The 15,183-nt window shown below is 42.4% G+C and overlaps 1 protein-coding gene across 4 annotated transcripts in view; it reads left to right on the top strand.

Moving 5' to 3' along the window:
- LOC132389899 (NACHT, LRR and PYD domains-containing protein 3-like) overlaps nt 1–15,183 on the top strand; it is a 48,504-nt gene that overhangs the window by 16,479 nt on the left and 16,842 nt on the right. For all 4 annotated transcript variants that reach the window (XM_059962459.1, XM_059962460.1, XM_059962458.1 and 1 more), the window contains exons 4-7: nt 9,302–9,589; nt 10,530–10,696; nt 13,204–13,375; nt 15,100–15,165. In XM_059962459.1, coding sequence (XP_059818442.1) covers nt 9,302–9,589; nt 10,530–10,696; nt 13,204–13,375; nt 15,100–15,165 — 693 coding nt within the window. The remainder of the gene's footprint in view (nt 1–9,301; nt 9,590–10,529; nt 10,697–13,203; nt 13,376–15,099; nt 15,166–15,183) is intronic.

The following is a 15,183-nucleotide window of genomic DNA, read 5'->3' as shown; positions in this document are numbered from 1 at the left end:
ACGTTTATTAAACACAGAAAACAAACCCCCCAAAAGTAAACAAACACTACCGTAACCGGAAACAGCTGCCGAGCGGCTGTTCAAACAGTTCGTAAAGTGATATTCTAAAACAGTTCTTTAAAGTGGTATTCCAAAACAGTTCTTAAAGTGATATTGCCAAAAGTTCGATATGCTCACAGTCCATTTAAAAGGAGAGACTTTATAGGACGATTTAGGTTCTCTTTCACGTCGCTTGCTTCGATCCCCGACGTCGAACTTCCCACGAAGAATTTACGAAACAGAACGGCTTAAAGGCACTGACCTTTCCTTCCACACTACCTTCAATCCTTTCTAGGTAAACCTAGGGATTAGCACGAAGATAGTCAACGAAATCCTTCCAAATAAGGATCAAACAAGGGTCGCCCCCGTTTCACCGTAGAAAGCGATTCTCCTCGATCTTTAACTTCCGAACTTCCAATCTTCACTCTCCACTAATTTCGAACTAACAGAATCATAAAGAACCTGCTGGCAATGACCTTTTAAACTTTAGACATTAAATAAAAACTTCATCCTTCAGCTAAACTGCGTCATCACTTCAAACACGCAGTGGCATGAAGTCAACCTGGCAAATCCAGCCACGAACTGCCCCTCCTCACAGGGTGGGGTCTACCTTTTATAACCTGTAAAAAATACCCGTCACATGATCTCTACTGGCGGGAAAATGACGTCATTCCACCATCACAAGACCATCACCTCAAGTCCAGTACAGCTTCAACCCCACTCACATGACAAGGGCTCCACTGTCATGTATCACGAGTACGTAACACCTCCCTCCAAAAAAACATTTTTGGTCTGACAAGAACAAAAATTTTTAACAATTGCTTACAAGAAAAACAAAGGTATAAATTTTATAACATATACAATACACAACACCATCATATAACAGCTTATAAGTCACAATACAGTAGGAGTGTTACAATTGAAAAAAAAACACTCCTTAAAAAAAAATTACAGTGTACATTCAACATCAAGATAGACAATCAGCAACCACATTATCTTTACCTTTAATATGAGTCATCACAATATTGTACTCTTGTAACATCAAACTCCAATTTAATAACCTGTTTTTGTTTTTCATCTTACTCAGAAAAACTAACGGATTATGATCAGTGTAAACAATAAGTGGTTTCTGATTTGTACTAACATATACCTCAAAATATTCCAAAGCTAAAACAAGAGATAACAATTCTTTCTCTATTGTCGAATAATTTCTTTGATGCTTATTAAATTTCTTAGAAAAGTAAGCTACTGGATGATCAACCTCATCACCCTCATTTCTTTGCATTAATACTGCTCCTGCAGCCTCATCACTAGCATCCACAGCCAATGAAAAAGGTTTTCCAAAGTCAGGTGCCTTAAGCACAGGTTGTTGACATACCATTGTTTTCAATTTTTCAAATGCTTCTTGACAAGGCACCGTCCATACAAACTTCTCATTCTTCCGCAGAAGGTTAGTTAATGGAAGGGCAACATTAGCAAAATTCTTACAAAATTTCCGATAATATCCTACCATTCCCAAAAACCTTCTGAGAGTCTTTTTCCCCGTTGGAGTGGGAATCTCTAAAATTGCCTGAACTTTTGCCTGAACAGGAGCTACCTTACCTTGACCCACAACATTACCAAGGTAAGTCACAGTTGCATGTCCAAATTCACTCTTAACTAAATTAATAGTTAAGTTAGCTTTTGAAAGCCTTTCAAACAATTTTTCCATTGCAATACTGTGTGCTTCCCAAGTATCATTTCCTGTCACTAATCATCAATATAAGCATCAGTATCTTTCAATCCCTGAATCACAAAGTTAATCATCCTCTGGAAAGTACCTGGGGCATTCTTCATCCCAAATGGAAGAACATTATACTCATATGATCCAGATGGAGTTACAAATGCAGAAATCTCTCTACCTCTGTCCGTTAATGGAACACACCAATACCCTTTCAATAAATCAATCTTTGTAAGGAACTTTGCCTTTCCAACTTTATCTACACAATCATCTACTCTAGGAATTGGATATGCATCTGTTTTCGTTCCAGCATTCACCTTCCTATAATCCGTACAAAACCTAATACTACCATCTGGCTTTGGCACCATAACACATGGCGAACTCCAATTCGAGTTAGAATGTCTAATGATATTATTCTCTAACATATATTCAATTTCTTTCTCAGCAAGTTCACATTTTTCCTTGTTCATCCTATATGGATGTTGTTTAATAGTTTTGGCATCCCCAACATCTACATCATGTGAAGCTATAGAAGTCCTTCTCGGAACATCTGGAAACAACTCCTTATATTTAAAAATCAACTCCTTCATCTGTTGTCTCTGCTCTAACTGTAAATGTGCTAATTTTTCATCAATATTTTCCAGAATGGTTAAATTTGGTAACCTAACAGAAACAATGTTGGATTTAGAATGAAAGTCAGATGAATCATCTATCATGTTCCTAGTTAAATCAAACTCATTCTCACTAACCACCACAGTCACAGTATCAGATTGTTTCTCAAAATATGGTTTCAACATATTTATATGGCAAAGTTGTGTTGACCTTCTACGATCTGGAGTTTTTACCACGTAATCCACATCATTGATTTTAGACACAATTTCATAAGGACCATGAAATCTAGCTTGTGAAGGATTTGTCTGCACTGGGAAAAGAACCAACACCTTACCTCCAGCCTTAAACATCCTCATCCTAGCGTCTTTATCATACCAAGTCTTCATTTTCTCCTGAGCCAAATTTAAATTTTCCTTAGCTAAGCTACAAGCTTTATGTAACCTGTCCTTAAATTTCAACACATAGTCCAACAAATTAGTGTGTACTTCCTTACTAATCCACTGTTCTTTCAACAAAGCTAAAGGTCCTCTATCTCTATGCCCAAACACAAGTTCAAATGGACTAAAACCTAAAGATTCCTGTACCGATTCCCTTACTACAAATAAAAGTAAGTTTATCCCCTCATTCCAGTCACTTTCATTTTCCATACAAAATGTCCTAATCATATTCTTGAGGGTAGAATGAAACCTCTCCAAGGCACCCTGCGATTCTGGATGGTATGCAGACGAAGTGATTTGCTTAGCTCCCAATTTATAAACTATCTGTTGAAACAATCCAGACATAAAATTACTGCCTTGATCAGTCTGTATCTCCTTAGGTAATCCAAAATAAGTAAAAAAAAATATCAGGGCCTTTGTCACAGTCTTAGCTTTTATATTCCTAAGTGGTACTGCCTCTGGAAACCTAGAAGAAGTACACATGATAGTCAACAAATACTGATAACCAGTTTTTGTCTTTGGTAATGGACCAACACAATCTACAATAACTTTAGAAAATGGTTCACCAAATGCTGGGATAGGTTGTAATGGAGCTACTGGTGTAACCTGATTTGGTTTACCCACAATTTGACAAGTATGGCACGTTTTACAAAACATCGCCACATCTTTTCTTAGACCAGGCCAGTAAAAATGTTTTAAAATCTGGTCCACAGTTTTCCTTACCCCTTGATGTCCACCTAAAGGCACACTATGAGCTAAAGTCAAAATCTCATTTCGATAAGCTTTTGGAACAACTACCTGGTAAACAATATTCCATTCATCACTTGCAGGAATTGTAGGCCATCTCCACTTCCTCATCAACACTCCTTTTTCCAAGTAATATCCTACTGGCACCTTATCAATTTCACTATCTAGTAAAACCTGCTCTCTTAATTTTATAACCTCAGAGTCTCTATTCTGCTCTGCTATCATCTCCTTCCTAGACAAAGATAAATCTTTATAGTCAGACTTACTCCCAGAATCTTGTTCAAACAACGAAGATAAGAAAGTCTCTGACACATCCTCAAAACTCGAATCCTGAGTCGAACAGTCCTGAATAACAACCTCATTCTGCGCATCAATCTTTTTAGCCATAGCTCTAGTCACAACACAGGAAGAATCTGTGTTAGAATTCAACTCTGGTTCCTCTGACTCCATTGTCAAACGCACTTCAGGAAAAACTTGTCCACCTGCCAAGTCATTACCTAACAATAAAGAAATACCCTTCACAGGTAAGCTATGCTGTAATCCTACTTTAACAAATCCTGTAACTAACCCTGACTTTAAATTTACTTTATGTAAATGTACAGGCATAAAATCACTTCCAACACCTCTTATGTAATTTACCTCACCAGTATCAGACTCTTCATCAAACTTCAACACACTGTCTAACATCAATGACTGAGAAGCACCAGTATCCCTAAGGATTTTTATTGGCACCAGAGTAGATCCTTCATTCAAGGATACAAACCCTTCAGTTATAAAATGATCATATCCCTTTCTAACTTGGTCAGACTCTAACAAAGCCTCATTTGTTTTTATCAAACCCTGTAACTTTACAGGTGCTTCGGTATGTTACACACAAGCATCTGGAACTGCTTCCTTCTCTTTCTTTTTCAATTTGTAACAGTTAGCTATTACATGGCCAGGCTTCTTACAATAGTTACAAGTAAGACCAAACTGTCTTTCCTTCACAGGCTTTCCTTTCTCATCAACTTTCTCATTAACCTCCGATTTAATTTCAAATTTACCTGGAGTCTCTGTGTTGTTTTTCCTCTTAAAAATTCCGCCCTGAGGAAATTTGTTCTTATGGATCAAAACATACTCATCAGCTAATCTAGCACAGTCCTGCAATTTATCAGCATCCTTCTCATTTAAGTAGGTCCTTACTTCAACAGGAATGCTTCTTTTAAATTCCTCCATTAAAATCAGCTCTCTCAATGTATCATAGTCCCCATTTACATTTTTAGAAGAAACCCATCTCTCAAAACACATAGCTTTATCATAGGCAAATTCCACATAAGTTTTTTCCACAGACTTTTTCAAACTTCTGAATCTTTCCCTATATGCTTCTGGGACTAACTCATATGCGTTTAAAATATGTCTCTTTACAATATCATAATCAAGAGCTTGTGCAGCTGTTAAAGCTGTGTAAACTTGTTGTGCTTTGCCTTTAATTACACTCTGTAACAACACTGACCATTTATCTTTCGGCCACTCTGACATCCGAGCAATAGTTTCAAAATGTTGAAAAATCCTTTCCACTTCTGTTTCACTAAATGGAGGGACCAATTTAATTTCTTGACTAGCAACAAATGTTTTTTTAGAACCAGAAGACTGATTCCCAGACTTTAATTCCTCCATTGCATATGCAAATTCTCTCTGCTTTTGTTCCATCTCCAATTTACATCTCTCCAAATCAGCTTTACTTTGTTCCAATTTCATTTGTTCGATTTGCAACTGCATCTCCAGATTACTTATTTGAAACGACTCTAAAATCGATTCATCAAAAACACCCGAATCCACATAGTGTGACGCGATTGTCCTCTGTATTACAGCCTTAGAAGTAGTCTGCAAAATACCTTTAAGTCGCAATCTACTAGCTATCTCAAACACCTCAGTTTTTGTCGCCTTCGCCAACACCTCCGCAGCTGGCGAAGCCAGAAACTCATCAATATTCATTGCTGCCGAATACCACAACAAGCCAAACAAAAGAACCAAGTAATCCCCGTTTCCAAAACACCGATTTAAAAGTCAGCAAGCATTCAAACTCAAAAGTTTCAATCCAGACGCAGCCCCCATATTTAATGTTACGTATTCAGGCAACAATAAATATATGAGTTCGGCAAGGGTTTCTTATAACAAACAACACGTTTATTAAACACAGAAAACAAACCCCCCAAAAGTAAACAAACACTACCGTAACCGGAAACAGCTGCCGAGCGGCTGTTCAAACAGTTCGTAAAGTGATATTCTAAAACAGTTCTTTAAAGTGGTATTCCAAAACAGTTCTTAAAGTGATATTGCCAAAAGTTCGATATGCTCACAGTCCATTTAAAAGGAGAGACTTTATAGGACGATTTAGGTTCTCTTTCACGTCGCTTGCTTCGATCCCCGACGTCGAACTTCCCACGAAGAATTTACGAAACAGAACGGCTTAAAGGCACTGACCTTTCCTTCCTCACTATCTTCAATCCTTTCTAGGTAAACCTAGGGATTAGCACGAAGATAGTCAACGAAATCCTTCCAAATAAGGATCAAACAAAGGTCGCCCCCGTTTCACCGTAGAAAGCGATTCTCCTCGATCTTTAACTTCCGAACTTTCAATCTTCACTCTCCACTAATTTCGAACTAACAGAATCATAAAGAACCTGCTGGCAATGACCTTTTAAACTTTAGACATTAAATAAAAACTTCATCCTTCAGCTAAACTGCGTCATCACTTCAAACACGCAGTGGCATGAAGTCAACCTGGCAAATCCAGCCACGAACTGCCCCTCCTCACAGGGTGGGGTCTACCTTTTATAACCTGTAAAAAATACCCGTCACATGATCTCTACTGGCGGGAAAATGACGTCATTCCACCATCACAAGTCCATCACCTCAAGTCCAGTACAGCTTCAACCCCAGTCACATGACAAGGGCTCCACTGTCATGTATCACGAGTACGTAACACGTGGCAGCTATCAACTCCCCCCTCGATGGGCAAAGTAGATGAGGGGAGTTTTCAAAACTCTGTTTCTGTAGCAGAGCTGAGAAGATTGCCATCCTTGGAAATGGCTGAGGATCAGGAGACACTTCATCTTAGATAAACTTGAGGTCTGCTTCAGTGAATTACTGTCTGGTATGGAGGGGCTACTGCACAGGACCTAAATACCCTGCAGAAAGTTTTAAATCTAGTCAGCTCCATCTTGGGTACTAGCCTACAAATTATCCAGGACATCTTCAGGAAGTGCTGTATGAGAAAGGCAGCGTCCATTATTAAGGACCTTCAGCACCCAGGGCATGCCCTTTTCTCACTGTTACCATCCGAAAGCAGGTGCAGAAGCCTGTAGGCACACATTCAGTGATTCAGGAACAGCTTTTTCCCCTCTGCCATCCGATTATTAAATGGACGTTGAATCTTCGGACACTACCTCATTTTTTTTTCAATATACAGTCCTCTGTTTTTGCACGTATTAAAAAAACAACTATTCAATATACATAATTGGTTTACTTGTTTATTGCTATTATTTTTCAATAGATAGTAGGTGCTATTCGGCCCTTCTAGCCAGCACCTCCATTCACTGTGATCATGGCTGATCATACACAATCAGTACCCCGTTCCTGACCTCTCCCCATATCCCTTGACCCCGCTATCTATAAGAGCTCTATCTAACTCTCTCTTGAAAGCATCCAGAGACTTGACCTCCACTGCCGTCTGAGGCAGAGCAATCCACATATCCTCCACTCTCTGGGTGAAAACAGTTTTTCCGCTTCTCTGTTCTAAATGGCCACCCCTTATTCTTAAACCGTGGCCTCTAGTTCTGGACTCACCCATCAGCGGAAACATGCTTTCTGACTCCAGTGTGTCCAATCTCTTAATAATCTGATATGTTTCAATCAGATCCCCTGTCATCCTTCTAAATTCCAGTGTATACAAGTCCGGTCGCTCCAATCTTTCAACATATGACAGTTGAACATATGACAACATATGACAACATTTTTCCCTGCTAGATTATGTATTGAAATGCTGCTGCTAAGTTAACAAATTTCATGTCACATGCCGGTGATAATCAGTTTGATTCTGATTCTGTTTTACTACCCCAATCCATGTTTGATCTGTGGCCAAATGGTGAACCATTTTTTTAATATACCACTTTTTTAATATACCACTTTTTTTGCACGGTCTTTTAAAATATATTCAACATACGTAATTGGTTTACTTGATGATGATGATGATGATGATAATGATGATGATGATGATGATTATTATTATTATTATTTTCATTATTATTTTTCCCTGCTAGATTATGTATTGCATTGAACTGCTGTTGCTAAGTAAACAAATTTCACGTCACATGCCAGTGATAATAAATCTGATTCTGATTCTGTTTTCCAATCCATGTCTGGTCTGCGACCAAAAGAAGAGCATGAGTTTCTCAATATTTCCCTCTTGAGATGATCTGCTACCTGAATTTAAATTTCCTGTATCTCTTATGGGAGATCCGGTATAACCAATGACCAACTGTCTCTGTCTCCGGTAGGCAGTTTGATTGTGATCAACACTGTGAATAAAGTTGGAACTAAACAGAGATTACATTCTGGAAACGGTTCCTTCGGCCCAACTAATTCATGCTGTTCCAAATGTCTATGAACTTGCCCGATTTCCCAGCAGCTTTTCCCAAATTTCCCTTGCAGACTTCTTCTATACTTTTTCCTGCCCACACCTCAACTTTGTAATTTTGTTTGTGTTTTCGGCCTCCTCTGGCTGCACGTCGTTTATACCCATATTCCGCCATGTGAAAAAAATACCTCTTTGGTCCCTTTTCAATTTCTGCCCAAAAGTCTCAGACTCTCCTACACTGGGAAAAGCACTATGACCAATTACCCTATCTACAGCCCTGATTATTTTAAGTATGTGTGTAAGGTTAAGCTTTATGCTCCAATGAGTCAGGGCAAACTGACCCACCTGAACCTTATACGGTAACACAAAAACAAAACAGTGCCATCCAGTAACGTACTTGTCAATCTCCTCGACACCTTTTCTAGCTGAATCGCATCCATACTGTCGATTAGCAACTGCAAATGCACGCAAAACTCTCTGAGTGAGACTTTAAATTTAGATACTAGAACTGCATGCCAATGACTTATATAGTTGTTACATGACGATAATGATCCAGGAGATGGGATGGGACTCAGTGGAACAGGTATCATAGACTTCAAGGTTATGGTCAGTCTGTAACCCAGGGGACTGGGCATTTTTTGTTCAATGCACTGGTTAGTCTGAGACCCAGGAGGCAAGACAGTGTGTGACAAATCAATTGGAGAACGTGTGGTCTGGAAGATCGGACCATGAGTAATCCAGTGGCTTGTCTGTGAGTGACACAGTTGACTGGACAGTATGTGATCCGGAGAGATTTATTTTTGTGTAAGATAACCCCAGCGATAATTCCCGGTATCAGGGATGCCGGACTATTAATAATCGCTGCTTATCAGTGTGTTCAGCTAATGTGTAGTCGGTGATCAGTATTATTATGTCGATCCATTTCTTTTTCTGAGAGTGGGTGTGTCCAGACACCGGCTTATCGGGATGGTCACCTAGCAGGAAGTGTGTTTCAAAATCATTCACCAGCATAGTCTCACTTCCAATCTGGTCCCCCAGAGTCTCGGCTACATTGCAGGCACCCATTCTGAATCCTTGTTCAGCTCCAGTATAAATCACTCTAAACCAGTTATTCATCGTTTACTTCAGGTGGAAAATTAAATCGGATACGGAAGGTACTCAATAGGTTCTTACCATGCAGCCCATCGAGGGCAGATGATCGTGACACGGGATGCAAGGGACCAATGCTGGGTCGAATTGAGAGCAATGTCCCTCTAGAATATGGTGTGGCCTCAGCGGAAGAGGAGCAAATTCAGCCCAGAGACAGTGACGTCAGAGACACTGGGCAGGACCCTGGAACTGGCACAAGTCAGGCGACTGCCTGTCAGCACGGAAGCTCATTAAACACGGAATTGTCAAGTGCCCAACAGGGAGTGGGTGAGTGAAATATAAGCATGATAGTGTCACAGAATGTGACAGGGGGAAGGGAAAATGCGTTGCCTTTTTGAAGGCTTGTTCAAAGAAAAGGGAGAATGTGTGCGTTAGGGTCAAGTGGTTTAGTTAGGCACGCGTTAACCCACTGCAGGAAATGTACTACATGCTCTGAGGATTTCCTAGATGTGTATTGGAGGAAATGCAGCTGTCCAGATAAGAGAGTATTTCCGGGATATGAATTAAGGGAAACGTATTCGCCAAATGGAGAGAGCATCTCTTGTACGCGAGCATCATTGACAGCCTCAACAGCCATCCTCAATTGAAACAACTGAACTGGGTGGGATGGGGGTGTGTCTGTTTTTCGCTAAATTGGTCCTTCCGGTAAGGCAAAGCCCAAAACATTGTTGGGTAGGTTTTAAGGTCTGTGACACGGACGTGAAAGGAAAACGAACCCAAGTGCAGGACTCCGACGCAGAGGTAGGATTAAGAGGCAGAATCTCCGTAACGAGTGTAGAATCGGGACCAGGCTGTGTCAGGACCTGGGAGACTTGGTTTACGGAGAGATATGGGGTTGAAGACGTGGAGCAAGTTTCCTCTCTCTCTGAGAGTCGACTAACAATCTGGCAAGAGCTAAGCGGAGCTGTCGGTGTCTTATCCTCCAGTGGCTTATGGACAGCAGGTGCTGGTGATTGACAGAAATAGGGAAAGATTGGGAATCAAGTCTGGAGATTAAGGAACAATTAAGGACGACAGGGAAAAGGTGGTGTATGCCAGCCAGAACCATGACAAAGTCAGTGTTTGAAATTAGTCCAAAATCCGTGCTTGGTGCTGAACACGGGTCAATATTGAGTTTCGAGACATGATTGGTTTACTGAGAGGTGTGAGAGCCGTGGAGATGAGGAATATCGGAGTTCATGTGTACATTATCTTATTATATTCACAGAGCTCGAGTTTACAATTTCTGACCTCCTGGCACAGGGGGGTGAATATCAACTCTACCAACTGACAAAGTTCTACTGGCACAGACTCCAACACGCAATTGAAGAAAAAGTTGAAAGACTTGGTTGGATGTTGACAAAGGAGGGACATTTCAGTAGAGAAGAAAATGAGGTGAGCGTATTTTGTGTATTGTCCCCTACTGCTGGTACCGGAGGGAGTGATCAGTATTAATCTCCTGCACGTCCAGGAGTTCGAAATGGCAGTCGAGACTTTGTTCTCTAGTTGTCTCCAGCAGTTCTGTTTTTAACTGTTAACGTGGGGAATACTGGGATCTGCAGGTTCAGCGTCACATATCCCTTCACACCTACTGCATTTGTCAGTGTGATGTAAGTGCAGTGGTTCCATATCTGGACTGCTGATCATGCAGTCAGTCTAAATGTAATATAACATAGAAAACATAGAATACCTACAACACAATACAGGCCCTTCGGCTCACAATGTTGTGCCGAACATGCCCCTACCTTACAAATGACTAGGCTTACGTTTCGCCCTCTATTTTACTAAGCTCCAAGTACCTATCTAAAAGTCTCTTAAAATACCCTATAGAATCCGCCTCCACCATCGTTGCTGGCAGCCCATTCCACGCAGTCACCACTCTCTGAGTAAAAAATCGACGCCGACATCTCCTCTGTACCTACTCCCTAGCACCTTGAAGTTTTGTCCTCTTGTCCTTTTAAGCACTGGGAAAAAGCCTCTGACAATCCACATGATAAATGCCTCTCATCATCTTGTACACCTCCATCAGGTCATCTCTCATGCTCCTTCGCTCCAAGAAGAAACGGCCGATTTCACTAAACCTATTCTCAGAGGGCATGCCCCCCAATCCAGGCAAAATCCTTGTAAATCTCCTCTGCACACTTTCTATGGCTTCCACATACTTCCTGTAGTTAGGCAACCAGTAGTGAGCACGGTACTCCAAGTGGGGTCTGATCGGGGTCCTATATCGCTACAACATTACCCCTCAGCTCCTAAATACAAAACCACGATTGATGAAGACCAATACGCCCTACGCCTTCTTTACCACAGTGTAAATATGCGCAGCTGCTTTGAACGTCCTATGGACTCGGACCCCAAGGTCCCTCAGAACCTCCACACTGCCTAGAGTCTTACCATTAATACTATATTCTGCCATCATATTTGTCCTACCAAAATGAACCACTTCACACCTATCTGGGTTGAACTCCATCTGCCACTTCTCAGCCCAGTTTTGCATCCTACCAATGCTCCGCTGTAAACTCTGATAGCCCTCCACACTATCCGCAACACTTCCAGCCTTTGTGTCATCAGCAAACGTACTAACCCATCCCTCCACTTCCTCATCCAGGTCATTTATTAAACTCACGATGAGTAAGGGTCCCAGAACAGATTCCTGAGGCAGTGCACTGGCGACCGACAGACAAGAGGCACTCCACATTGCTCTGTGTCCACAGAGCAATGACCCTTGGATCCCTCCTTACTTTCTCAATAAGCCTGGCATGGGGTACCACATCAAATGCCTCGCTGAAATCCATATACACTACTTCTGCTGCTCTTCCTTCATCAACGTATTTAGTCACATCCTCAAAAAATTCAATCAGGCTCGTAAGGCACGACATGACCTTGACAAAGCCATACTTACTATTGCTAATCATAATATATCTCTCCAAATGTAAATAAATCTGCCTCTCAGGATCTTCTTCATCAGCTTATCAACCACTGACGTAAACCTCACTGGTTTATAATTTCCTGGGCTGTCTCTTCTCGTTTTCTTGAATAAAGGAACTACATCCGCAACCCGCCAATCCCCAGGAGCCTCTCCCGTTCCCACTTATTTTTCTCCCGTGGACCCGGTGTGACTACCTATCTATAACTCCTTTTTCTCACCTCCTCGTCGAGCTGCATCTCCAGTTCCATAACTCGGGCCCTGACGAGTTGCAGCTCGACACATCGGGTGCAGATATGGCCGTCCGGGAGTCTCGGAGACACCAGGACCTCCCGCATTTGACATCGAGCACAGAGAACACGCCTCACACACATATTACTTTCTTTCCCGCAATTAGCACAAGTTGACCTATCTCGGCGCTGTACAGCCTAAGCCCGTTCTAGACGAAGCCTTACCACTCTACTAACACCCACTCCACTGCCCGCTCTGAACGCTGCCCGCTGGGTATGGCGGTCTTCGTTTTAATCCTTTCGTGGTCTACTTTGATGAGCTCTGGGAATGAACTTAATTCACTTCACAGCTTTGTGATTTAGTACTTACAAACTTTTCTCGCTCTACTGGCCGACGTTACGTGCCTGTGCAGTCTTGCCTCTCTTTTACTCCGAGTCGTAAAACTGCCTCGCTCCGAAATCCTTAGCCGTTCACCCGCAGCTTCTCGCTCCGAATTGATGGACAAGTAAATTAATCAGGTAGCATCTACTGCAGGGTATCGGTAAATCCTTATTCTTACACAATAGTTATTTAGAATTTCCTTCAGTTACGTTCCCAGGTTAATGACTGAACCCAAGGAAGATGAGGCAGTAGCCGGTGACTGCATCAGATCAGAAGCTACCGCGACCATGAACAGATATTTTCCTTCACATTTTCCATGTCTGTCTCTCTGCTGCAGAGTTAATTCATTGTATTCCTTTTACAGAATGTCACTGAAATGACAGAGAAGGGAAACCGGACAGAGGGGTCCAGACTTTTCCTCAGTTTGGTGATGGACAAAGGCTCCCAGGCCCGGAGGTCGATGTGGGAATCCTTTGTGACGTGGAGGACTGAGCTACCGAAATTGGACAGAATACTGAGGGAAATACAGGAGTTCGGTATGTTAAAAACACTCACTGAACACAAAGGCACATTGAAATAAACAGTTAATTATTTTAGCAACGCACACGAAATGCTGGTGGAACGCAGCAGGCCAGGCAACATCTGTAGGAAGAAGTACAGTCGACGTTTCGGGTCGAAACCCTTCGCCAGGACTAACTGAGAGAAGAGATACGAAGAGATTTGAAAGTGGGAGTGGGAGGGGTAGATCCGAAATGTTAGGAAAGACAGGAGGGGGAAGGATGAAGCCAAGAGCTGAAAAGTTGGTTGGCAAAACGGATACACAACTGGAGAAGGGAAAGGATCATAGGACGGGAGTCCAAAGGTTGAAATAAAGGGGGAGGGGAGCACTAGAGGGAGATAGAGAAAAGGCAAGGAGTGATTGTGAGAGGGGCAGAGAGAGATAAAGACAGAGTATAAGGTGTTGTTCCTCCAACCTGAGTGTGGCTTAATCTTGACAGTAGAGGAGGACATGGATAGACATATCAGAATGGGAATGGGACGTGGAATTAAAATGTGTGGCCACTGGGAAATCCTACATCCTCAGGCGGACAGACTGTAGGAGTTCAGCGAAACGGTCTCCCAGTCTGTGTAGGGTCTCACCAATATAAAGAAAGCCACACCGGGAACACGGGAAGCAGTATATCACACCAGCCGACTCACAGGTGAAGTGTCGACTCACCTGGAAGGATTTTCTGGGGCCCTGAATGGTGGAGAGGGAGGAAGTGTAAGGGCAGGTGTAGCACTTGTTCCGCTTACAAGAATAAGTTCCAGGAGTGAGATCCAGGAAGGGATGGGGGGAGGGCGATTGCGGGCGAATGGACAAATGGACAAGGGAGTCGCGTAGAGGGCAATCCCTGCAGAAAGCAGAAAGTGGGGGGGGGGAGGGAAAGATGTGCTTTGTAGTGGGATCCCGTTGGATGTGGCGAAAGTTACGGAAAATTATATGTTGGATCCGGATGCCGGTGGGTTGGTACGTGAGGACAATGGAAACCCTATCCGGAGTGTGGTGGCGGGAGGATGGGGTGAGAACAGATGTGCGGGAAATGGGAGCGATGCGTTTGAGAGCAGTGTTGATGGTGGAGGAAGGGAAGCCCTTTTCTTTAAAAAAAGGAAGACATCTCCTTCATCCTGGAATGGAAAAAACCTCATCCTGAGAGCAGATGCGGAGGAGACGGAGGAATTGTGAGAAGGGGATGGCTTTTTTGAAGAGATCGGGTGGGAAAAGCATTCGTCCAGGTACCTGTGAGAGTCCAGAGATGGAGACATAAAGGCCATGAAAGGGGAGGGAGGTGTTGGAAATGGACCGGTAATTTGAGGGCGGTGTGAAAGTTGGAGGCAAAATTAATGAAGTCAACGAACTCAGCATGCGTGCAGGAGGCAGAGCCAATGCAGTCTTCGATGTAGCGAAGGAAAAGTGGGGGACGCATACCAGTATAGGCTTGGAACATGGACTGTTCCACAAAGCGAACAAACAGGCAGGCATAGCTGGGACCCTTGTAGCTGTCTATGGCTGCACCTGTAGTTTGCAAAAAGTGGGAGGAGGCAAAGGAGAAATTAATAAGAGTAAGGATTAATTCCGCCAGACGGAGGACAGTGGTGTTAGAAGGTAACTGGTTAGGTCTGGAATCCAAAAAGAAGCGGAGAGCTTTGAGACCTTATTTTATTTTAGACCTTAATTATTTTAGGTCTGTTTTCATGGATTTTTTAAAAATTTAAACAGGTCCTGATCGACAGGTGTACATGAACATTGCCCCGGTGTTATCAGAGTTACCCACTGAACTGATAGGTGAGTGATGAAATGCCA

Source organism: Hypanus sabinus, unplaced genomic scaffold (genome assembly GCF_030144855.1).
Source record: "Hypanus sabinus isolate sHypSab1 unplaced genomic scaffold, sHypSab1.hap1 scaffold_698, whole genome shotgun sequence".
NCBI classification, from domain to species: Eukaryota; Metazoa; Chordata; class Chondrichthyes; order Myliobatiformes; family Dasyatidae; genus Hypanus; species Hypanus sabinus.
The sequence above is the reverse complement of the archived record's forward strand: the minus strand, read 5'-3'. Positions and strand labels throughout refer to the sequence as shown.